Source organism: Erinaceus europaeus, chromosome 12, assembly GCF_950295315.1.
Source record: "Erinaceus europaeus chromosome 12, mEriEur2.1, whole genome shotgun sequence".
NCBI lineage: Eukaryota > Metazoa > Chordata > Mammalia > Eulipotyphla > Erinaceidae > Erinaceus > Erinaceus europaeus.
In genome coordinates, this window is record NC_080173.1 from 82,168,582 (window position 1) to 82,194,490 (window position 25,909).

Genomic DNA, 25,909 nt, shown 5'->3' on the forward strand with positions numbered 1-25,909 from the left:
TACATGCTATCAAGACACAGACGATGTGATGAAGATGAGAAGGGGCAGCCACACTTTGGGAATGATGTACCTGGGGGAAGCCAACCAGCACAAGCAGAGTGAAGATGTTGGTGTGCTTCAGCTGGAAAGGCAGTTGCTTAATGCAGTGGTCTGTGAAGGTGGCGATGACATCACGCCACAGGGGGGCACTGTTAAGTGACCGCAGGATCTCTGCCATGGAGCATGCCCAGTCCAAGCCCACGCGGCTGGAAGACAAGAGAGCCATTAGGGGTAACACACAGGTTCCCAAATCAACACAGCAGAGCTCACTATACTCAAGGCAGGCCTCGAGGTGTGTCAGGGAGCCACTCGTTAATTATTTTAAAAACTACATGGATGATGATGCTTTTCATACAGTGATGAGAGGGGGAACCATCAGATCTGTTTTGTAATCAGTCCACAATAATGTTTTTAAAATACATGTATGAACACCTGGCTCCCCACCTGCAGGGGAGTTGTTTCACAGGCGGTGAAGCAGGTCTGCAGGTGTCTATCTTTCTCTCCCCTTGTCTGTCTTCCCTCCCCTCCTCTCTCCATTTCTCTCTGTCCTACCTAACAACAATGACCTCAATAACAACAACAATAACTACAACAATAAAAAAATACATATATGAAAAGTCATCACACATACACATTCATATATAGAAAAAAATGGTGGGAAGTGTATTAAAACACCAGATACTTAATTAAAAAAAAAAGACATATGTAAGTCAGTGTGATTTTTTATTTTCTCATCATTTCTGTTTTCCAACTTTGGTATTGTGGTTATTAGTTTTACAGTGAAAACATCTAGTTTCTTGCTTTTTGTTCCCAAAATCTATGCTTACAGTTCTCAAGAAAAAAAAAACTAAGCTGAGTATATATTATAAGAGAGATGAATCAGCAGTGTCCAGACTGCCTAGCTATTTTAATATGGACTTTATGTACAGTCTTAGTGTCAGTTGACAGTACTGTTTTTTTTAATTCCCATTGTTGCCCTTGTTGTTTTACTGTTATAGTTGTTATAGTTGTTGTTGTTGGATAGGACGGAGAGAGGAGGGGAAGACAGAGAGGGGGAGAGAAAGACAGACACCTACAGACCTGCTTCACTGCCTGTGAAGAGACTCCCCTGCAAGTGGGGAGTCAGGGGCTCAAACCGGGATCCTTAAGCCAGTGCATGCGCACTCAACCCACTGTGCTGCCGCCCAACTCCCCCAACAGTACTGTTAATAAGATTAATTCTAACAACGATTTCCAGACAACAGCACTGAAATTAGTCAACAACCAGGTCTCTGACTTAAAGAAATTAGCACCAAATTGGGGCAGATGGTGGGGGTGGGGAGTGCCTACCTGTCTAGGCACACAGCTCCCAGGCTAAAGAGCAGGTGGGTGGTCTTCCAGCCATCTGGCATGTTAGAATTGTCCCCTGCTGCAAACAGGTTGTGCTTGGCTGACAGGACCTTGATCACTGCAGCATCTACCTCTGCTGGTAAAAGGCGGATGATTAACTGGCCCAGAAGGCCCAAGGTGAGGTGGTAGGTTTCATTCAGGTGGCCTGCGTTAGAGATGACAACCTGGAACATGAGTGGGAGGACATGCTCCAGATCTATCAGGGGGACTGCGGGATCCTGCCAAGAGAAGGAGAAAAATCTGCTTAATACAAAACCCAGGAAACCAGGCCAGCTAAGTGCTGTGTCTCCTTTGTGCACTGTTTACATCTGATCCAGTGCCAAAGGAATTAGGCAGTGGTTTTCATAAATGCAATATGTACAATCATAAAAATAAACATTCCCAGGTATCATCTTACAACTCCACTTCTAATTTTCCTTTGTCTTGAAAAAATTAACTTTTTTTCCTTGATATATCAATGGATACAGAATTCAAATAATTCAACAAAGTTAAACTTCTTCACAATCCACGTTTCTACCAGTGCTCAAAAGATAAGGGTTAATTAACAATTTTATGAATAGTTTTTAACTCTTCTCAATGCGTATTTACATGTAACACAGTAAAATAAATTTAAATTTTCAAATAGTTATTTTTCTTGCTTTTTTCTATGAGACACTGGGGGATAAAACCACAATACCACTGAAAGGCATCTCTGGCTCAATTTTTTTTTCTTTTCCTCCAGGGTTATTGCTGGGCTTGGTGCCTGCACCATGAATCCACCACTCCTGGAAGCTATTTTTTCCCCCTTTTGTTGCCCTTGTTGTTGTAGCCCCGTTGTGGTTATTATTATTGCCATTGTTGATGTTATTCGTTGTTGGATAGGACAGAGAGAAATAGAGAGAGGAGTGGAAGGCAGAGAGGGGGAGAGAAAGAGACACCTGCAGACCTGCTTCACCGCCTGTGAAGCAACTCCCTCCCCTGCAGGTGGGGAGCCGGGGGCTCGAACCAGGACCCTTACGCCGGTCCTCACGCTTTGCACCACGTGTTTAACCAGCTGTGCTACCGCCCAACTCCCTTAGGTTCAATTTTTTAAAAAAATATTTTTATTTATTTTATTTTTGAGAGAAATGCAGAGAGACAGACAGAAACACCAGAGCACTGCTCACCTCTGGCTTATGGTGGTGCGGGGGACTGAACCTGAGACTTAGGAGCCTCAGGCATGAGAGTCTTTTTGCATAACTATTATGCTATTTCCCCCCGCCCTCAATTTTTAAAAATTCTCTGTATTTAGACAGAGAGGGCAGAGGGAGGGAAAGGAGAGACACCTTAGTACCACACTAGCACCTGTGGAACCACCCCAGTGTCGTCCCTGGTGTCCCTTGTGGTGCTAGAGCTTGAACCCAAGGGTCTTATGCGTGGTCAAGCGCATGCTCTACCAGGTGAGCTAGCTTCTATTTTTCCTGTCTAAATACTATTCTGCAATTTACTTTTCCCCATTAATAGAATAAACTGTTTCCCAATTTAATAAAAAGAAAATTCTTTTTTCCCTCTTCTGTTTTCTTTTTTAAGCTAGTGATTGAAAGAAAGAGACCACAGACCAAAGTTTCCTTCAGTGCAGTGGGGGGCTGGGCTCAGACCTGGATCACGCACATGGAAAAGCAGCTCACTGTCCAAGTGAACTATTCTGCTGGCTCAGAAGAGAGCTCATTAATCTCTGTGTGACTACACACAATAACACTTTATAGTTTAAACATAATGGATTCTCTACTGCCGGACACTTCCTATATTTCTAGCTCTACATTACTATAAACAGCACTCACATAAGCAGACTAGTACATATATCCCTGTACACCTGACATTGTAATTTCTGAGTTGTTAGTTCTATATGATATGTGAGAAGGGCACTACATCTATTATACAACAACCAAATATCATTGAAAGTAAAAACAATTGTTAAGAAAGCATCTTGATTGAGGGGTGTCAGAGTCTAACAAGAGTGAGGAAGATGTCCCTGTAGGGGCTCATTCCTTGTGAGGTGTGTGAAAAGAAGTGCCATTTGTCTCTCACCGACTTTAGGGGAGGTAACATGGCTGCTAGCAATCCCAAAATTCTCTTCTGGGAACACTCAGCAAACACCTGTTCAGGGCTTGGAGTGACTTCAGCCTTCTCCTCAATGGGCTTCTGAGATGACACTTCTGGATTTTCAACATCTGAATGAAAACATAGAATGTTCAGATTCTGGCAGGTTCTATATATGAATGAAAAGGCAAGTAAACCACTCCCATGTTCTAGTGCTGCCACAGAGTAAAACTAAAACTCAAAACTGGTGCCGAACACATCTTTGCTGAGATGTCCCTTTCTCAAGGAAGTCTACCTTGATCAAACTATTTAAATGGAGGGCTCAGCTGCCTATTTCCCCTACTCATTCTGCACTTACTGGATCTTTAGCCCTGATCATAGTAATATTTAATCAATTCTTAACATACCATACCATTGATCTGTACTGTAATTTTTTTGGTCTTTTTCCCTTTTTGGAGACACAAGCGTGGTGGTGTGTCTCAAGCATCTACATGTTCCTAGAGCACAGCAGGTAACCGATAAATACCTGATGAACAAATCAACTGCATGTGAATCAGGATGTGTGGCCACAGAAGAAACAGCTTAGAGTGGGTCTGGATGACCTGTACTGATGTGGAGTTTCAGACTCAGCTGGAACATAGAGCTAATGCACTCTGAAGAGATGAACTTCAGCCCCTTCTGAGAGCTGGCTCCATAGACAGGCGCTCACTTCTGCCTCTGTCGGAGCAGGTCTATGGGGAAGAACCTGTCTGCCTGGCCTCCCATAAGGAGGCAGCTGAGATGAGCTTTCAGTCTCTTCAGCCCATAGCACCACTATCTCTCCAGCCATCAGTCTCCCTGAAACATAGTTCTGGTCTTGCTCTGCTGTCCTCAGGCAGGCACCAGAGGCCTTCTGCAGCAGAGCGTCATGGCACCCCTCCACTTCCATCTTCTAGTGCTCCATTCATCCCTACACCTGACAAAAGGACTTTGCCTCTGAGTTCACCTGGGAGTTTTGCTACCCTGGGGTCTTTGCTCACATTGTTCTGCCTGAGTGCCCTTCTCCACAGTCAAGGTATCTTGAAATTCCTTTCTTTAAAAGCTTTTCTATGGTTATAATCTGTTCCAGATAGATAGTTATCACCATTCATATCTTTCTTCTGGACTAAATCACATTTCCCCTCAGACTAGTGACCAGAATTTTTATCTTACACAATCCCAGTCTCTGAGTCCCACGAAGGCAGGAGCTGCCTTTGTTTCATCTCCAGACTTTAGTGGGGTCCACCTTAGATGCAACTGTGTCTACTTTTTTTTTTTCCCTCCAGGGTTATTGCTGGGCCCCGTGCCGGCACCATGAATCCACCGCTCCTGGAGGCCATTTTTTCCCCCTTTTGTTGCCCTTGTTGTTGTAGCCTCATTGTAGTTATTATTATTGCCATTGTTGATGTTGTTCGTTGTTGGACAGGACAGAGAGAAATGGAGAGAAGAGGGGAAGACAGAGAGGGGGAGAGAAAGACAGACATCTGCAGACCTGCTTCACCACCTGTGAAGTGACTCCTCTGCAGGTGGGGAGCTGGGGGCTTGAACTGGGATCCATATGCTGGTCCTTGCGCATTGCACCACATGCACTTAACACACTGCGCCACCGCCCGACCCCCGTGTCTACTTTTTAACACAGTATTTAAATTCATAGAAGGGACTCAGTAAATTGGGGAGTAAGTAAGGTAAAAATATGGGCAAAATGTAAAATGATAGCCACTGAAGTGTTATCAGCACCATCAGATTTGAGAAACTGGAGAAACCATGCACCTTTGATTAACAGCCAGTTTTAAATTGTACGCAACAAACAGAACTGGGATAATTGTATGTGCATTTTAAGATGAAAGTGATCTGTGTAGTGGTCAAATAGTGGTTACCTGTCAGTCCTGTAGGTACACTAGTGTCTGCAGGTGACCCTGTAACTTCAGCCTGACTTGAAGGATCCTTTGATAATGAGACACTTTCATCTGCCTTATTTCCCTGCTCATAGTCCAAAGGTCTAGTATCCTTATGAATATCTCTCTTTTCCTGAAAACAAAACAATGAATGTAAAAATTAAAATATAACAAAAGTTTACTCATTAATAAAACATTTTTAATCTTCAGTCTTCATAGATTAAAACACTATTGGATTCCAACAGAAAGGTTACTCATTTTGTATACTAAACCCACACTCTAATAAAGACAGTAATCATTCCATCACATCCTTTCAAACAACTTCCAACTTCTGTTCTGCCAGAGTCTGTCTGTGCAAGCAATAGTTCCATTAAAACTTCTAATATACTCCAGTCAGCTTTCAGAAGTATGGAAAATTTTTCTGTAGGGAAAAGGGGGGGGATAGTTTTCCTTCTAACACCAAGCTGGCTGAAATCTTTGAGAATTCCACTTTGGCAAGAAGGGGTGCTCACTAGGGGGGCATGTGCTGAAGCTGAGTTTTCTGGGCTCAGGAGTCTGAAGGTAAGCTGCCTCTAGTGGCTGGGTGCCAATTCTCATGCTGAATTTCCTCAGGAGTCCCTTAGTGTCACCTAAAAGTCACTGGTACTCCTTGGGCTCTCAGGCTACATTTCTTCGTTGTCACATAGGCTTGCGTGGGAGATTTGGGCAATGCAGTAAGTCTTTTGTGCATGTGGAGGCATTGTAACTTCAAGAAGTTTGGGATAATCAGTATATTTGGGAGTAAAAAGTGAAATGTTAAATACAGTTAATACGTTAAATACAAGACATTCTGATATCTCTTAGTGGCAGTTTGTTTATCCTTCCTTCTCTGGGTGCTATAATCTTGGCACCAATCTTAAGAAAAAAGTAGTTGTAAAATTATCCGAGGAGAGGACCAAAAACTGAAGAGCTATTGAATTATACTCTCTGAAAAAGACCCCAGATATTATACTCTCTACTCTATGGTACATGGACACTAAGACAATATAAGTTCTGCCTAATAACTTCAAACTTGATTTCTTTCCTGTTACTACAGAAATTCCAAAGAGGCTCAGCAAGTCCATCTGACACCTAAGGGCCCTCATTACTAGCCTCAGGACATTGCAGACACATGGGAGTATGGCACTGCCTAGACCAGGAGAGGCTCTGGTTCCTCTTCATAAACAAACAAGCAAACAAACAATTTTTTTTAATTAGTAAAGTATTCGAAGAACAATGGAGACATCCAAAGGACAAAAAAAACTGCCAGCAGAAGCCTTTACTGGTCAAACATGAAATAACTTGAGCATCAACATAAATCATAAAAAGCAATATATTTTAAGGTGTCAGTTGGTGCACCTGATAGAGTGCACAAATAACCATACACAGGACCTGGATTCAAGTCCCCAGTCCCCATGAATAATGGAGTAGTGCTACAGCGCTCGCGCTCTCTCTCTCTCTCTCTCTCTCTCTCTCTATCTCCTTCCCTCCTCCCTCCCTCCTACTCATTCCCTCTGACTTTGAGATAAAGGGTAAAGAAGAAGAAAAAAAGTTAATAGATTTTAATACATTGAAAAAACATTTCATCAAATCTATTCTGATATAAATAAATGAATAAATGAAGTGGGGAGCGCAAATTCTAGGAGCTTACAGAATGATATAATTATCCCCAGGTTCAAAAGGGGTAAGATTGCCAACCTGGATGTCTCTGCTTAAAGTGTTCTCTCTGTCTCATCCTAATATACTGGGAGTTAATGCTTCCATGAGAAGGCCAGAATGGCTGGCCAGAGGTGTTTACACCTCAGAGATAGATTGGAAGGTCATGTTACCTGTTTTGTGCTGGCTCTCTGGCTGAATGTTACAAAGAGAATTTTTATGTTTGCTGTTTTTTATGGTTATTGTCTTATATCTTCCTCTAAATAATTACTGGCAACCACCAAACCGGAGGGGGGTGAGGGGGCTTCTAGCTAATTAACATAACAGCAACAGAGGACAGGAAGGTTAGTATCTCCTGAGACAGAATAAGGAGTATTTCTAGCATTCACTCAGTCACTGGAGACAGGATCACAGAAGGGGTGGTGTGCTCCTTCTTCCACAGAACAACATATACTGTCACTACCACAGATTATACCTGGATTGAGAATGGTTCTTCTTTTCTTTACATAACAATTATAAACATAACTATTATAATCAGTAAATACTCAGAATTACCTATTTGTTAACCAAATATAAAAACAGACACACATGGTGTTTACCATGGGCCAAGAACTAAACTCTTGAAGTATATAATCTTGCTCAATCCTTATAAAAGCCACCAAAAGGCATGTGACAGGAATAATTTACACTGTTATGTAATTTAATATCAATACTGGTTTTAGTATTTTCCATATGTTAACTGAATATGTGTGATGTAACTCCGAACAGCACTATGAGATAATTATTCTCACTCTGGTTTTCACCAGTGAGAAACTAAAGGGAAGTGACTATGGCAATATGCCCAAGGCCTGACAGAGCAGGGACCTGAACCCAGGCAATCTGGGCTGCGTTTATCCCCTTCAACTGTCAGCTCTGTTCTCAAGTGAATGGCTCTTTCTGAGAGGTCACCTGAGATTCTGCACAGTTGTTATTTACACCACTGTTACTTACATTGCTCTGCACTAAAGGGCCTGTATCTGATGGTTCCTCAGCAGCCTGGACAGTGTTCTTCCCTAGCTGTTCCTCTGATTTTGAGGTGGGTACAGTGACTGGCAGGGTCTGATTTTCTGGGGTAGAGTCACCATCTGGCAATATACCAAGAAGAGCTAGAGCTTTAAGACCTACATGGGAAGCAAATAAGAGGATTTGGTTAAAAAGTTTTATCATGAGGGTTATTTCCTATAGATGCCATGAATCCCTTTGCCACTAAATGAAAACATGGCTGAGGTCTCTACAAACTCAGAGTACTTAATACCACCCATCATGACTATTCATAGCTCCTGAGTTTAGTAAACATCTGGATAATGAGGGATATCTTTATTAAAAACAGAAAACAAAAAGTACAACAGGAATTATTTAGAAAATGAAAATTTATAGGAACCCCATACAACTAGATTATTTGTAAGTTCCCACTAGCACAGAGAACAGACTAGCTTTAAGTACCAACCTGCTACAGACATAGGCCTGGATCTCCCTACTTACTAGAAATGGGAAGTACACTGTTATGAATGGAACTTGAATGTCTCAGAAGTTTAATAGACAAGTTCTTCTCTCCTTGGAAACACTCAGTAAATTCAAAATCAAGTAGATATTTTCAGCTGTGAATAGCTCTCACCCAGAGTCCAACTGTGCTGGCAGAAAGGTGACTCAGTGGGTAGAATGCAGGCACTGTGTACATGAGGCCCTAGGTTGGATTCCCACAACTGCAAGTGAAGTGAGGCTGTGCTCTGATCTTTCTCTTTCCCTCTATTTCTCTATCATGAAGTTAATAAATCTTAAAAGAACAAAACAAAACAAAAAATGCAGTTTTGTTCTGAGGATGGTGCAGTAGGTATAGTACAGTGACTGTGTTCGTGAGGGCCCAGGTTTGCTCTCCACTACCACATATACCAGAGTAGAGCTACTCTCCCCACCCCCTTCTGAAAAATAAAAGGAGTATAGTTGTATAGAAGTAGATTCATACTCCAGGTTAAAAGAAATGGGTATCTCTGTGAATAATAACAATCTGGTAAAAATCATTTCCAAAAACAAACACACACAAAAAACAGTGCTAGTTTAGCAAAACTTTGCCTGGTAAATTCAAATATCAAATGTTCCATTTATAGACATTAATATTTTGTACATTTTCTGTTTTCTTTCTCTTTCTCTCTCTTTTTTTTTTTGGGGGGGTCACTGGGGCCTCACCACTCTAGATCAAACCCTTTCAGACAGAAAGACAGAAACAGAGATAGAGAAATAAAGAGAGAGATAGCACAGAAGCATCCTTCAGTGGGAGCGGGCTAGGCGTGAACCTGGGCCATGCCCATGACAAAGCAAGCACACTATCCAAGTGAGCATTCTGATGACCCTTTTTTACATCCTCAGGTAAGTATTTTAGAGAAAAAAAAAAAAAAATATATATATATATATATATATACATATATTGCCTTCAGGGTTATTGCTGGGGCTCAGTGCCTGCACTACAAATCCACTGCTCCTAGAAGTCATTTTTCCCATTTTGTTGCCCTTGTTGTCATTATTATTATTGTTGTCATTGTTGTTTTTGTTAGATAGGACAGGGAGAAATTGAGAGAGGAGGGGAGACAGAGAGGGGGAAAGAAAGACGGACACCTTCAGACCTGCTTCACCGCTTGTGAAGCAACCCCCCATGCAGGTGGGGAGCCAGGGGTTCTAACCAGGATCCTTACGCCAGTCCTTGCGCTTTGAGCCAAGTGTACTACGGCCCAGCCCCTTAGAGAATATTTTTAAAAAAATTTTATTTATTTATTTAGTTTTCTTTTTGTTGTCCTTGTTTTTTTATTGTTGATATAGTTACTATTGCTATTGTTACTGATGTCGTTGTTAGATAAGACAAAGAGAAATGGAGAGAGGGGGGGAAGACAGAGAGGGGAGAGAAAGACACCTGCAGACCTGCTTCGCTGCCTGTGAAGTGACTCCCCTGCAGGTGGGGGGCCGGGGCTTGAAACGGGATTCTTCCGCCGGTCCTTGCGCTTCATGGCACTTGCGCTTAACCTGCTGGGCTACGGCCTGACTCCCAGAGAGTGTATTTTATAGAACACTGTGTGCTACTTTAATTCCAACAGTGTTTCTCAAAAAGCATTTTTGAATTTAAAATGAAGTTCCACAACAGAAAACCAGATTTTATTGCTTTCAAACTGAGTATAGCACTTCAGTTTTTAGAGGCTTTTCCTTCACAGTCAACTGAGGGTTGACTTGGTTTCTGTGACGAGTAACAGTTACCTTTTCCCTGGTGAGCCTTCATCAGACAGTCTCCAACAAGCTGCATGCACTGGCTCCTCAGGGTGTTAGCACTGCTGCGGGTCTGGGGACCCAGCTTCTCGCCATCCACTTCCTCTGCGCTGGCTACGTGGGCGCTATAGAGAGCCAGGCCAGCAAAGAGCAGCCAGGCGTAGTTGTGAATGTAGGGCTGGATGAGCCTCTGCCGGTCACTGATCCTAATGGTCACCATTGGATGGGCAGTGATGCTGTGGGTAGGCAAATGGCTACAAAGGCAAGAGAGATTGAAGAACTCATAAGTCTCTGCAAGCTCCAAAAAGTTCAAGTCTTCAGGGAAGCATCCAAGCATGGAGGTCATGACCAAGCATCCATTACCTTTAGGTTGTGGTTACTGAAAATTCAAGGAACGATAAAGGCTCTTTTTCCGGAAAAAATGGGTAGTAACAATACTGTGGATGCCATTTCAGGGTTTTACAGCTCCCAGGAGACTCTCTATAGAAACCAAGCTAAGTAAAAAAAAAAACTCTTCCTTTTTTTTTTTTTTGTGATAGAACAGAGAGAAATTGGGAGTCAGGCCGTAGCACAGCGGGTTAAGCGCACATGGTGCAAAGCATAAGGACGGCAAAGGATCCAGGTTCGAGCCGCCAGCTCCCCACCCGCAGGGGAGTCGCTTCACAGGCAGTGAAGTAGGTCTGAAGGTGTCTATCTTTCTCTCCCCCTCTCTGTCTTCCCCTCCTCTCTCCAATTCTCTCTGTCCTATCCAACAGTAACATCAACAACAATAAGAACTACAACAATAAAACAATAAGGGCAACAAAAGGAAATAAATATAAAAAAGTTTAAAAAGAACAGAGAGAGAAACTGAGAGGGGAGAGAAAAGATAGATACCAGCAGACCTGCTTCACCGCTTGTGAAGCCCCTACCACGCAGGTGGGGAGCCAAGGTGACTTAGACTGGGACCCTTGCACGGGTCCTTGGGCTTTGTATTATGTGCGCTTAATCCTGTGCACCATCACACTACGAATCCGCTGCTTCTGTGGCCATTTTTTCAATTTTTTGGATAGGACAGAGAAAAATTGAGAGGGGAAGGGAAGACAAAGAGGGAGAGAGACAGCAAGATACCTGCAGACCTGCTTTACTGCTTGTGAAGCAACTCCCCTGCAGGTGGGGAGCCAAAGGATCCAACAGGGATCCTCGCGCGCGGGGCTAGTGCTTCGTACTATCTGTGCTTAACCCGGTGCGCCACCACCCTGCCCCCAGTAAAAATTCTTTATGGTGAAATTCTGCTTGATATTGTAAGAACACTTCGCTAATGTGAGAAAATGTTGGTAATTTTCAGAGATGAATATAAAGTACTAAGAAGGAAATGGTCCAGTCGGTAATTTGATTTCTCCTTCTCCTTCTCCTTCTCCTTATTATTATTATTATTATTAATTTACCAGAGAACTGCTCAGTTCTAGTTTATGGTGGTGTGAGGGACTGAACCTGGGAGCATTAAGTAGGTGTCTTTTTGTATAATCATTATATTATCTCCCTGATCCTTATAGTTTGCTTTAAAATATGTTAACAAAGAAAGGACAGCAACAAAAAAGCCACTTTGTTTACTCATGAAAGAATTCCTTTACTATTTCCATGGCTTTTCTTTTTGGTGCAAGGAAACAGTGTTCCTTTTGCAATGCTTCATGTTTCTTTTTTTTTTTAATATTTATTTTATTTATTTATTCCCTTTTGTTGCCCTTGTTGTTTTATTGTTGTAGTTATTATTGTTGTTGTCGTTGTTGGATAGGACAGAGAGAAATGGAGAGAGGAGGGGAAGACAGAGAGGAGGAGAGAAAGATAGACACCTGCAGACCTGCTTCACCGCCTGTGAAGCGACTCCCCTGCATGTGGGGAGCCGGGGTTCGAACCGGGATCCTTATGCCGGTCCTTGTGCTTTGCGCCATCTGCGCTTAACCCGCTGCGCTACAGCCCGACTCCCTTCATGTTTCTTTTAACAAAGGAAAAAGAAATGACTAAACTCACAAAGCAATATCTTTCTATGTTTGGAACCTGAGTAATTAAATTAAAGAAGTTCATTGTACTAGTCCTCTTACATGTGGGTATGTTTGAAATTCTTTCTTTTTTGAGTGGGAAGATAATGGTTTCAAATACAATAGAAATGTCTTAAATGTAAGAGACTCCCTTGTAAAAGCAAAGGAATACATGAAGGCTACACAGGTCACCTGAGACATACCCATAGGAGTATTTCTTGGCTGCGTAGCATCCATAGCAAAGGTCAAAATCATCGCATACATTGCAATTCATCCTCCGGCCTATGATCAGACCCTGGCAGTGGTCACAAGTAAACTCCATGTTCACCATCTCATGGTCATCCCCATGGCCCTCAGGCTTTACCCCACCTGAGGAAAAAAATACAGCACTGTGAGGTGGAAGGGCTAGTTTCTAACTTAAGCTGATCCTCACGTGAGGGCCAATCTCAACTAAGTGCTCAGGATAGTAGGAGCTGCCGGCTTCCTCTAGAAACAAGGGCCTTCAGCCCAGGTGGCTCTGAGGATATGAAGTCACACCATGACCACTTCTTTGCAGTAGCAAGTCCATATGCCAATTTGGGAACTGGAGGCATTTACAGATTTCAAAAAATATGCTCTGTAAACAAAGTAAGTGGAGTTGGGAGCTGGGTGCACACTGTTAAAAAAAAAATACACCTAGTTGAAGGGACTCATTTTACATAAGTGGTGCCACCTGAGGTGGTTTTTACAGTGTGCCTCAGTTTTTGCTCCTATTCCCTCAGATCTCCTACTCCTCTTGTCACTACTGTGACCAATTTCCTAAAGGAAATGATTCTGTAGAACCACCTTTCTCTATCATCTGATCACAGTAATGCTCTACTTAAAAACCTTCCCCTCTGTCCATGAACTTTTCCACATACCTTGTTCTGATCTCATGGCCCCACATTATGGAACCCCACAGTACGGTACTTGTGTGTCTCAATCCATCACTCAGTTGGACAGACAATGGAGTACGTCTGTTTGCACCCACTGCCAGCACTCATTCCCCATCCCTGCACTTGCTCTGCCCTGGCTGGAAACACTCTCTCCAATGCTTCCTTAACATCATCTAGTTTCAGCTTTCTTTAAAGACCAATCCACATCATACCCCTTCATAAGATTTTCTACAACACTGTTGGCTACTACTTCTGATTTTTTCCCCTGAATATCCCATACTGCTCACCTGTAACTCAATACAGGTATTCTGGTACCAGAAAATACTTTTTGTGGTTATGCCTACTCTCTTGCTAAATTTCAAATGCTTTCAGGGCAGGGACTGCACCCTTTGTGATAAGGCCATGGGCACAAAGAATATTCAGCTTCACTGTTGTGTGCTTTACCTCAGCAACCACAAGTTAAGAATATTCAAGAACTTCTGAAGTTTGATTTGTATGTGTAAGTACTTTACTACTTACAAATACTACATGATTCAGAGAGAAAAAGAAATTTCCTGGAACTCAACATCCATGGGTCCTGAGTATTTATTAGACACCTAGGTCTAATGGAAGAGGGCAGTATGTTAGATGACAGAGTTCTAGAGATTATCATTTAGTTGAGGAGATAAGATTCATATTTGCTAACAGGTCACTGAGGTGTCCTTATTCAGTACAATGGGAGCCTAAAAATGAAAAGAACACAGAAATAGAAAAAGGAAAAAAAAAGATTACTTTTGGGTGTTGTACCTCAGTCCACAAAGCTTACCAAGGAAGCAGGTTTTGCAGAGATCCATGTCACTGCACTGCAGACATCTGTAGCGATGCCAAGGGGCGATCTCATCACACCCATCACAAGAGATGTCCACGTTTAACAGGTCGCAGTAGCGAGCAATGAACATATGCATCTGTAAGATGAAATAAGCACAATTAATCAACAGATTCTGTAGTGCAGCTGTTACCATTAGTCACTCCATACAATTCAGTAGGGACTTAAGACAAACCAGGCATGAAAGTCATGATGCACTTTTGCATAAAGAGTAAGTCATGACTTTCCCAACAACCCAATAGTTGCTAACGTGAGAAGGCTGAGGAATTTAGTGAGCGATATCCTCAAAAAGATGGCAACATACAGTAGGACAAAAATGGCTTTTACAGGATAACCCTGGAGGCTAGAGCACACCAAGGAGGGATATCAATAGGTATCAGGTTTTCCAATGGCCAGAATTCTTCAATTAAGACCTACTTTTGGACAGTACATAGTAGTTGAGTAGTAGTAAGGATGGTAGGCAAACCATGTAGAAGGAACACCAAATTTTATAGGAGGCAGAAGGAACAAGACATGGTTCATGAAAACGGTAATACTTCAGTAAGTAAATACAGTATGGGGGACCTCCCACAGAATGGGAGAAGATCTTTACATGCCATACATCAGACAAGAGGCTGATAACCAAAATATATAAAGAGCTCACCAAACTCAGTAACAAGAAAACAAATGATCCCATCCAAAAATGGGGAGAGGATATGAACAGAATATTCTCTACAGAAGAGAACCAAAAGGCCAATAAACATATGAAAAAAATGCTCCTACAGCAAACCATAACAAAAGGACTTTTCAAAGTTAACCCAATTACCAAATAATGTGATGATAACATTAACTATCGATTGTCTTTTTGAACCCTAAGACAGCAGGAACCTCACATCTCCACTAGAGAGCCCCTACTTCCTCCAGTCCTAGAACCCTTGGATAGGGCCCACTTTCCCGTATGCATCTCCCAATCCAAACCAAATAATATTGCATCCGCCGATCACAACCTAACCAACGCAACGATTGCCACCTCAACATGCTTCACCTCAGACTGTGTCCAGAGATTTCACGTGTGGAATGACAACCCTTCAGCTTCATTACTCGGGTGAGACCTTTCCTTTTATAGTACACTCTAATTTCATCTCAGGTAGTTCACTTTCTAACAAAGTCCCATAACCTAGATATACACCAGTTTCTGTGAGAGCGAGCTTATGTTCACACGTACCCATAAACTACTGCAAAATATATACCTGAAAGCAGAAGTACACTAGAGTTTGCAGTGAGTACCCCCCTAACACTTCCTCTCCACTATTCCAAGCTTGGGATCCATGATTGCTCAACAAATTGTTTGGCTTCATATGTTAACTCTCTTTTCAATCACCAGGTTCCAGATGCCACCAGGATGCTGGCCAGGCTTCCCTGGACTGAAGACCCCACCAATGTGTCCTGGAGCTCAGCTTCCCCAGAGACACACCTTACTAGGGAAAGATAGAGGCAGACTGGGAGTATGGACCGACCAGTCAACGCCCATGTTCAGCGGGGAAGCAATTACAGAAGCCAGACCTTCTACCTTCTGCAACCCTCAACGACTCTGGGTCCATGCTCCCAGAGGGCTAGAGAATGGGAAAGCTATCATGGGAGGGGTTGGGTTACGGAGATTGGGTGGTGGGAATTGTGTGGAGCTGTACCCCTCCTACCTTATGTTTTTGTTCATTAATCCTCTCTTAAAATATTAAAAAAAAATGTACCTTCAGAGAAAAAAAAAAATGCTCCAAGTCATTGTCAGGGAAATGCAAATAAAGACAACAATGAGATACCACTTCACTCCTGTGAGAATGTCATACATCAGAAAAAGTAGCAGCAACAAATGCTGGAGAGATAGTGGGGACAAAGGAACTCCCCTCCCACATACACTATTGGTGGGAATGTCAATTGGTCCAACCTCTATAGCAGCCTAGAGAGCTCTCAGAAGGCTAGAAGTGGACCTACCCTATGACTCTGCAATTCTTCCTCTCCTGGGTATATATCCTAACGAACCAAACCTACCTATTCAAAAAGATTTGTGTATACCTATGTTCATAGTAGTACAATTTCTAATAGCCAAAACCTGGAAGCAACCCAGGTGTCCAACAACAGATGAGTGACTGAGTAGTTGTGGTATATATACACAATGGAATACTATTCAGCTATTAAAACTGGTGAATTCACCTTCTTCACCCCATCTTGGATGGAGCTTGAAGGAACCATGTTAAGTGAGATACGTCAGAAACAAAAGGATGAATATGGGATGATCTTATTCAGACGGAAGTTAAAAACAAGGTCAAAAGGGAAAAACACTAAGAAGAACTTGGACTGGAGTTGGTGTACTGCACCAAAGTAAAAGAATCTGGGGTGGGTGTGAGCATTAAGGCCCTGGAACAACCTAGTTGGGGTGTGTGTGAGTGTGTGTGTGTGTGTGTGTGTGAGTGTGTGTGTGTGTTCAGGTGCTGGAACAACCTGGGGGGGGTTGTAACTGTTATGTGGAAATGTTATGCATGTACAAGCTATTGTATTTTACTGTCGACTGTAAACCACTAATCCCCCAGTAAAGAAATTCAAAACAGTGAGCTAAGTCAGAAAGATAAAGATGAGTATGGGATGATCCCACTCATCAACAGAAGTTGAGTAAGAAGATCTGAAAGGGAAACTAAAAGCAGGACTTGACCAAATTATAAGTAGGGCACCAAAGTAAAAACCCTGTGGTGAGGGGTAGACATGCAGCTTCCTGGGACAGTGGGAGGTGGCAGTGGGTGGGAGGGATGGGTCACAGTCTTTTGGTGGTGGGAATGGTGTTTATGTACACTCCTAGTAAAATGTAATCATATAAATCACTAGTTAATTAATACGAGAGGGGGAAATTAATTGTATGTCTCGAAGTTTTTCAAAACACAAACTGAATCTTTTCAATATATAGGCTGTGTAATTGATATGCAGACTCTCTCAAAAGCCTAGAGCAAGTAGATCAGAAGCAACCAGTAGCACAGCTATATACAAGATACTGGGTACTGTACAGCAAACCCTAACAAAAGGACTTTTCAAAGTTAACCCAATTACCAAATAATGTGATGATAACATTAACTATTGATTGTCTTTTTGAACCCTAAGACAGCAGGAACCTCACATCTCCACTAGAGAGCCCCTACTTCCTCCAGTCCTGGAACCCTTGGATAGGGCCAACTTTCCCGTATGCCTCTCCCAATCCATATCAAATAATATTGTATCTGCCGATCACAACCTAACCAACACAACGATTGCCACCTCAACATGCTTCACCTCAGACTGTGTCCAGAGACTTCACATGTGGAATGACAACCCTTCACTTCATTACTCGGGTGAGACCTTTCCTTTTATAGTACACTCTAATTTCATCTCAGGTAGTTCACTTTCTAACAAAGTCCCAAAACCTAGATATACACCAGTTTCTGTGAGAGAGAGCATATGTTCACACGTATCCGTAAACTACTGCAAAATATATACCTGAAAGCAGAAGCACACTAGAGTTTGCAGTGAGTACCCCCCTAACACTTCCTCTCCACTATTCCAAGCTTTGGGTCCATGATTGCTCAACAATTTATTTGACTTTGTATGTTAACTCTCTTTTCAGTCACCAGGTTCCAGATGCCACCAGGATGCTGGCCAGGCTTCCCTAGACTGAAGACCCCACCAATGTGTCCTGGACCTCAGCTTCCCCAGAGACCCACCCTACTAGGGAAAGAGAGAGGCAGACTGGGAGTATGGACCAGTCAACACTGATGTTCAGCGGGGAAGCAATTACAGAAGCCAGACCTTCTACCTTCTGCAACCCACAATGACCCTGGGTCCATGCTCCCAGAGGGATAGAGAATGGGAAAGCTATCAGGGGAGGGGATGGGATATGGAAATTGGGTGGTGGGAATTGTGTGGAATTGTACCCCTCCTACCCTATGGTTTTGTTAATTAATCCTTTCTTAAATAAAAAAAATAAAAATAAAAATAATAAAAAAAAAGAAATTCAAAACAGGAAAAAAAAAAGTGAGAGAGAAAATACAATATGGGGAGGGGGAGTGCGGGATAACCAGGTGAACTTAGGAAAATTAGACCATGAAGCATTTAGAATTTAGGCTGCTAATCTAAGAATTATCAGTCATAGGAAGGAGGGGAGAAAGAAAAGGGGGGGAAGGAGTCATTAACCCTCTTTAAGAAAGAGTAATGTGGCCAGATCTGAGTACCCTGAGTACTCTGACGTTCCTGTAGTGACTGAGTAAAAAGTGGAATGAAAGAGGTACGATTTGGGGAGAGATCATGACAGCAGCTGTTCCAGTAAACCAACAGCAGGGATTAGGGCTAGGCTGAGCACAGAAGAGATGGAAGAGATGCTGAGAGGACAGACTTGAGTGGTACTGAGGCAGGAGGGAAAGGCCTTGGTGATTGCGTGGGTATGGGAGTCAGTAAAGGGAGCCAAGAACAATATCTAGATTTACATTCTTGGCTAGACAAGGATAGTATTCACAAAGAAAAGCTTTCTGGAAAGAAAACAAATTATTTTACTGGACAGTACCTCAAGGGTGTAGTATAGTTTCTAGTTTATGCCACAAAACAAAGGGATTAAGTCAACCTATAGTGGAACAGAGAAAACATGCCAAATTAACTTACAACTATAGAATCACTCCCAGTAAGATATTTACAAGAGAAAAGGTTACAACGGTCAAGTTGGTATGTCCCACCTAAGTATCATGGAATCAAACTACAGAATTGAAGTTAACAAGGAAGATTTTGGAGGGGGTTGCAGGTAAAGAGAAGAATTTAATAAACTTTGGTAGACAGATATCGGCACTTTGGGGTCAGGGCTGAGGGTAAAACATTTTGAGGAGGTGAGAAATTTTACTTCTAAAATATTTACAGGTTTATAAACCAAGATTACTCAAGAGCAAATAGAAACCATTATTTTAAAAAAGAAAGAGAAAGAAAGAAAGGAAAGAAGGAAGGAAGGAAGGAAGGAAGGAAGGAAGGAAGGAAGGAAGGAAGGAAGGTCGGTCGGTCGGTCCAGGAAATGGCCTATCTGGAAGAGCGTGCATGTTACTATACCCACCTGTAGGGTATAGCTTCATGAATAGTGGAGCAATGCTCCAGATCTCCCCCCCTTCTCTTCTCTATTTATCTAGATTATAAAAAAAAAAAAAAAAGAAAGAGAAAAAAAAGGTCGCTAGAATAGTGAAGTCATCATCACACAGGCAGGCACTGAGCCCCAATGATAATTTGGTGGCAAAAATAATAATTAAACAATTAAGTAAATTTAAAAAGAAAGAGAGAAACATGGCTTCCCACATCATACAAGCAAAGAACATATTCTGCAGAGATATCGAACCCAGAGTTTCAGCACTTCTATTTCTCATTGTAAATATATTTTATTCATATTTTTGGTTTGTTTGCCATCTGGGTTACCACTGGGGCTCAGTGCCTTCACTGTGAATTCACTGCTCCTGGTGGCTGAATTTTTTCCTTCTGTTTGTTGACAGAGACAGAAAAATTGAGGGGCAGGGAGATAGGGGCATCTGCAACATTGCCTTCTCACTCATGAAGCTTCTTCCCCATGCAGGTGGGGACTGGAAGCTTGAACCCAGGTGCTTGCATGTGCACTGTAACAGGCACACCACTGGCTGGCCCTTCATTGTAAATTAACAAGCTAGTACTTTGTACCATACTTAAACCTCACAAGCCCATTTTTTTATGGATTTATTTTTGCAGAAGAGACCACTCTGACTGAGGTCAAGTCAAGATTTGCGGCTTCAGGAGTCAAAGTTCAGATTATTAAAGTACAGACTGACACCTGGAGCCCTCTCAGTCAGGCACCACCTCAGGTGGACTTTCTCCAAACTCCTAGCAAGTCATTTCAGATTACTCAAGTTGAGAGATCTTACTTTCCTCTGCTTCTCTGGATCTTCTTGGGCTATTTTTTCATACCAGGCCTCAAACATGCCATCTTGACATTCATCCATCCATTCTGAATTTTGCTTTGCATCAGCAAGCTCATCTTCCTCACTCCACTGGCTAAAAGAAGGACATAAAGAGAGAAAGATATGACTCTCCAAATAATCAGAGAAAGTGCTGGTCAGCAAACTGTCAGGTTAAGTCCCATATATGGGGAGGTTTTTTTTTTTTTTTTTTTTTTAATTCCTGAGAGGAAGAGGTCAATTTGATTTTGATTTTCAAAGTTCCAGGACTTACTAGATGCTTAAGATATAGTAGTAGGAAGGAAAAAAAGTTCTTTCCAGAGTAAACTATAATGAGTGAGGAGCTAGTGCCTGGTAGGTTATACTTACTTGGCATAATTTCATTCAACAATCACTGGTGGTAAATGTATTATGTGCCAGAAACTGGGACCAAATGAAATGATTAAAAAAAAAAAAAAGTCAGATTTAGAAATGCTTGGTACATTGCAGTGGAATCAGCAGAAGGGAGTCAGGAAACACTACGGTTCAGATCTCCTGCTAGGTGTTTTAAGACCTTGACAGCATTCAGTCCTATTCCTCAGTTCTTCACTTCAAATAAAGATTTTTCAGGTAGGTAATCTCTTAGCATCCTTTCATTTACAAAATTGTAAGTTGCAATCTGTTTAGTAACCAGAATTATAAACACAAAAGGATCTGTTCAAAACAAATGCAAATATCTACCAACTAATTAATATACATTTAGGCATTCTAACAAACTGACTTTAGGTCTACTCATATTTAGTTCTGGAATAGGTGCCCTAAATGATAATGATAAAAAGTTGGTAATAAAGAGTTTAGCCTCATCTGTAAGGACTGTTTCATGGGGGGTACAGGAAAAACTTAAAAAAAAACCCAAAACTTAAAAATTAACATGCAGAGGGATCCCACACCCACTAACTCTTAGCTGTCTCCACCCTCTACCAACAACCTTCTGACAGCAGGGCAATGACTAGGTGTTGGTAAACAAGGAAACAACTTTAACTCTCTTGTATCTTCCCAGAGCACCTCTTCTGAGAGAGTGACAAGCTGTTCTCCTTCCATTCTCTCCCTTCCACACATTCAAGTTGCTGATGGGCAGGCAGAGATGAGCAGGTTGGAGAGAACCTGCTTTTCAGAAAGAGAAAGAGGGTCAATAAGGCAGCTCATCTGGGAGGGTGCCTGCTTCTACATACACTGACCCAGATTTGAATCCAGTCCCCACCAGACTGGGAGAAGTATTGGTTCTATGTTGCCTTTCCCTCTCTTTCTCTGATTTTCTTTTGAAAAAGTTGGTCCAGAGTTGTAAAGCCTTGGGACAACACAAATATAAAACTTAAAAAAAAAAAAAAGTTTGTATACTATTTCCTTCTCATTCCTTAAGTCCTTATAATGTGCAAGGGGTATAATGACTATAATCACACAGTCATATAACCCTCCCCCCTTAAAAAAATAAGACTAAACAAAACAAATAGGGGCCTAGTGGTGGTGCACCTGGTAGAGTGCAAATGCTACACTGTGCAAAGACCCAGTTTCAAGCCTCTAGTCCCCACCTGCAGGGGGAAAGCTTCACAAGTGGTGAAGCAGTGTTCAGGTCTCTCTGTCTCTCTCCCTCTCTATCTCCCCATTCTTCTTAATTTCTGGCTATCTCTAACCAATAAACAGACATGATAATTTTTTTAAATGGAAAGGATTCTATAATTCAACAAGTTATACTGGTATCTCCAATAACACAGAGAAATCTTCATACTTGCATTTATAATACCACTGTATCCATGGACCTAACACAATGCTAAACATGTAGAAATAGAATTTATTAATTCTTCACAACCATCCTGTAAGGTAGATATTACTACTATGTATAGCTCTATGAAGGAGAGAAATGAAGCATAGAAGAGTTAGATAAAGAAGTATCCAAAGGTCACCCAGCTAATACATGACAAAAGAGGGATACACATAATCTGGAACTGTATTCTCATCTGCCTTAGGAACCACAAAGTGCAAGACCGTGTCCTTACCTGATCACACTGTCATGGACACTGATATTTTCCTGTGACATTTTCATGAGAAGTTCTGGTAGCTGAATGTCAACAAAGAAAGCAAGATCACTGGGTTCCCAGCCCATATCCAGAAGATGAAGCACTGCTGTCTGCACACAGGATAAGGCAGGCAGCAAGTTCCTTAAAAAAAAAAAAAAAAAAAAAAAAGGCCAGGAAGGAGAAAGTTACAAAGTTGCTAACCACCAAGGAGACAACAGAAGCAATTTAAGTCAGAGACCTTACTTGTAGGTGGAAAGCAGAGGAAAAACTCAAGACTGCTAAACTTGGGTTCCTATACTAACACTCTTCAGAAGAGAGCTGAAATAAGATAATTTTTAAAGTACAAAGTATGGTTTCTATCCTGCCAGAACTACCAAAAGAGATGTTTTATGAGGGAAGACTGCCAACCAGAAACTACTTCCTGATTAGTTAGTAATATCAAATCAGTAAAAGTCATATAATTTAGATCGACAGTATAGCTATAGGATTTAAGGTTTCGATCTAAAACATTTACAAAGGAAAAGTCTGGGAAATAATTTTATAACCAACGTGTTATTTTTCCCCTTGGGGGTTACATGTGTGCACATGTGTGTGCATATGTGTGTTTTGTGATGCTGGGGATACAACCCTGGGTCTCATACATACGAAGCATGCATTTAGTTTTTTCCTTTCATTTATTATTATTTTTTAATTTAAAGTTTTTTTCCATCAAAGGGAGAGAATGAGAGAGAAAGAAAGAGAGACAGAGAGAGAGAGAAAGAGGCCACAGCACTGCTTGTCTCTGGCATACTGAGGTACTAACGATCAAACCTGGAGCCTTTGCACACTCAGACATGCAACTCCTGTGTTCTAACATAATGCACTATCTCCAATTATGTTCAAGTTTTATTTTAATCTTAATTTAATTTTATTTTATTTGTCTCCAGGGTTATCACTGGGGCTTGGTGCCTGCACTATGAATCCACTGCTCCTGGAGGCCATCTTTTTTTCCATTGTTGTTGATGTTGTTGTTGCCGTTGTTGTTGGATAGGACAGAGAGAAATTGAAAGAGGAGGGAAAGACAGAGAGGGGGGAGAGAAAGATAGACACCTGCAGACCTGTTTTACTGCTTATGAAGCGACCCCCCTGTAGGTGAGGAGTTGGAGGCTCAAACTAGGATCCTTGTGCCAGTCCTTGGGCTTTGTTCTATGTGTGCTTAACCCAGTGCACTACCATCTGGCCCCCTATGTTCATTTTAAGGCTGCATATAACATGTCAAAATCAGAAAGAATAAATTTACAAATTCTTAAACCAAGATTCTCCTTTAAGAAAATGTATGCACTACATACAAAAAAGAGCTAGGAAAAACTATATTGATATGCTAACATTAGGTCTAGATGTTAAAATTAGAGGTAGTATTTTATTCTTTGTGCATTTATATACTTGTAGCATTGAACATGCATTTCTTTTATAACCAAAAAAAATTTTTATTCTAGAAATTAAAAAGTTATTCAGTACCTGTCATTTATGCTACTGGATTCTTTAATTGCCTTGACCATAAACAGAACAAGTTGATAGTAAGTGTCTCGGATTTCTTTGTGTAGTTCTGCACCACAGCCTTCCATGTGTCCAAAATAACTAGAAAAGAGAAAACCACCAGTTAAATTCCCAGAAAATCACTAACTTAATAGCCAGTGTCCTTTCTTCCTTTCTCTTTCTTTCCTTCTTTCCTTTTATTATATTTATTTATTGGACAGATACAGTCAGAAATCAAGAGGGAAGGGGGAGATAGAGAGGGCGAGACCGAGACACTTGCAGCACTGCTTCACCACTCCCAAAGCTTTTCCCCTGTAGGTGGGGACCAAGGGTTTAAACCTGGTTCCTTGTGCATTGTAACATTTGTGGTCAACCAGGTGTGCTATCACCCAGCCCTGCCATTGTTTCCCCCCCCTCCAGAGGGGTGAACCACTGGCTTCTGGTAAGAATGGGGTTTGAACTCTTGTCTGCCTCAGAGTTCACGTGTAGAGCCACTACACCAGGTCAGCACTCTGCCCATTGTTCTTTACATGATAAAGAAGCAAGCTACATTAAGTGGTTCCAGAATTGAAGTACATGTAAATTCTCATGTACTAACACTGAATATCTCCCTGGTCCAACGAGTGCCACTCTAAATCCAAAGCCATAATTCTCAAATAGGCGCTAAAAATTGTCAGGCAAGTGAGTACGCATTCTCAATTCACTATCTTAAATCTTTTCCACTTCTCTTTAAATTGTGACTGCTAGGCCAGCAAAACAATCTACTTGGATTGTGTGTGCCTGCTTTGCCATGCATCTCCACTGCACTGGAGGAAGCTCTTTTCCTTTCTGTCTCTAGGTCTGAAAATGTCTGCCTGGATCAGTATAGCCCCAGAGTGACAAAATCATCATCATTACCATCTGCTACTATCCTCACCTAGACCCCATTTAAAAATTTTATTTACCTATCTTATTTGACAGGACAGAGAGAAATTGAAAGGGAAGGAAGACAGAGGAAGAGAGACACCTGCAACACTGCTTCAAGACTCATGAACCTTTCCTCCTGCAGATCAAGAGTGGGGCCTTGAACCTGGGTCCTTGTGCATGGGAGCATGTGTGCTTAACCAGATGTGCCACCAAACAACCCCACTCCCCCTCCCCCACTGGTTTAGTTTACTTTTTAAATGGAAATGATCACACATGAATCCCTTCATCTTTGTCCCACCAAATCAGGCGCTTTGCAGTTCTATTCACACTGCGCAGTTCTATTCACACTGCGCCTCCTCCTGCCACCAGAGTCTATTGCATTCTATCAAAGGCCAACTTCACTACTCATACATCTGTTATAATCGTTGCTTCTCTCTGCATCAAGTTTTCCTCCTTAATGACTCATTCCCACCAGGAGACAAATCTACTCTACTATCTCTTAAAAGCTCCAGTTAATCTTTCAGCCTCCTCCAATTACTGTCCTATTTTTCGGCCCCAAATTAAGGCAATTTTCTTGAAAATTGGATTATTTGTAGTCTCTCCATTATCACCAGCCTCCTCCATTCTATTCTCAACTCAGCCCAAGGGGGCTCAGCGTCATAGCTCCAGTCAGACTGTCCTTAAGTGTGTTCTTATTTCACTCAACCACTCACATCAGGATTTGACAAAACTAGTATTTCCTACCGACGGAGACGCACTCTACTCTTGGCATCTATCACACTACTACTCTGTGAATTTTGTTCTACTCAGTCGGTGACTTCTTCTTGGTCTCCTCACTTAACTCTTCAGACTGCTTAACAATTAAAGAAGAAAAAAAATCTATACCTAGTACTGATTTCTTTCTAGAACTTTAGGCTTATCTCTATATATTTTTGATACTATTATTTGGAAGGAATACTAATTTGATATGGCTAGGCAAAACTTTTCTATTTTTCTATTTTTTAACTTTTCTATTTTTATATTTCTGCCCATTTTTTTCTTTTCTTTTTTTATTTTTCTTTTCTTTTCTTTTTTTCTTTTTCTTTTTTTTGTCTCCAGGGTTATCACTGGCACTCGGTGCCTGCACTATGAAGCCACTACTCCTGGAGACTATTTTCCCCTTTTGTTGACCTTACTACTCATCGTCATTGTTGTTATTGTTTTTACTGCTGTCATTGTTGGATAGGTCAGAGAGAACTCGAGAGAGGAAGGCAGAATGGGAGAGAAAGACACCTACAGATCTACTTCACTGCTTGTGAAGAATCCACCCCCAGCCCCTGAAGGTGGGG

At 41.7% G+C, this 25,909-nt stretch overlaps 1 protein-coding gene and 1 long non-coding RNA gene across 4 annotated transcripts in view; one reads left to right on the forward strand and one right to left on the reverse strand.

The window, feature by feature from the left end:
- The window catches only part of LOC132542034 (uncharacterized), a 460,964-nt gene that overhangs the window by 260,940 nt on the left and 174,115 nt on the right, over positions 1-25,909 (forward strand). The window lies entirely within an intron of this gene.
- Positions 1-25,909, reverse strand: part of ZZEF1 (zinc finger ZZ-type and EF-hand domain containing 1) — a 142,859-nt gene that overhangs the window by 29,470 nt on the left and 87,480 nt on the right. For all 3 annotated transcript variants that reach the window (XM_016187808.2, XM_060204167.1, XM_060204166.1), the window contains 11 exons: positions 23,658-23,777; positions 22,140-22,301; positions 20,074-20,203; positions 14,099-14,237; positions 12,583-12,748; positions 10,353-10,615; positions 8,064-8,233; positions 5,382-5,532; positions 3,475-3,617; positions 1,369-1,646; positions 71-245 (listed from right to left, as the gene is read on the reverse strand). In XM_016187808.2, coding sequence (XP_016043294.1) covers positions 71-245; positions 1,369-1,646; positions 3,475-3,617; positions 5,382-5,532; positions 8,064-8,233; positions 10,353-10,615; positions 12,583-12,748; positions 14,099-14,237; positions 20,074-20,203; positions 22,140-22,301; positions 23,658-23,777 — 1,897 coding nt within the window. The remainder of the gene's footprint in view (positions 1-70; positions 246-1,368; positions 1,647-3,474; positions 3,618-5,381; positions 5,533-8,063; positions 8,234-10,352; positions 10,616-12,582; positions 12,749-14,098; positions 14,238-20,073; positions 20,204-22,139; positions 22,302-23,657; positions 23,778-25,909) is intronic.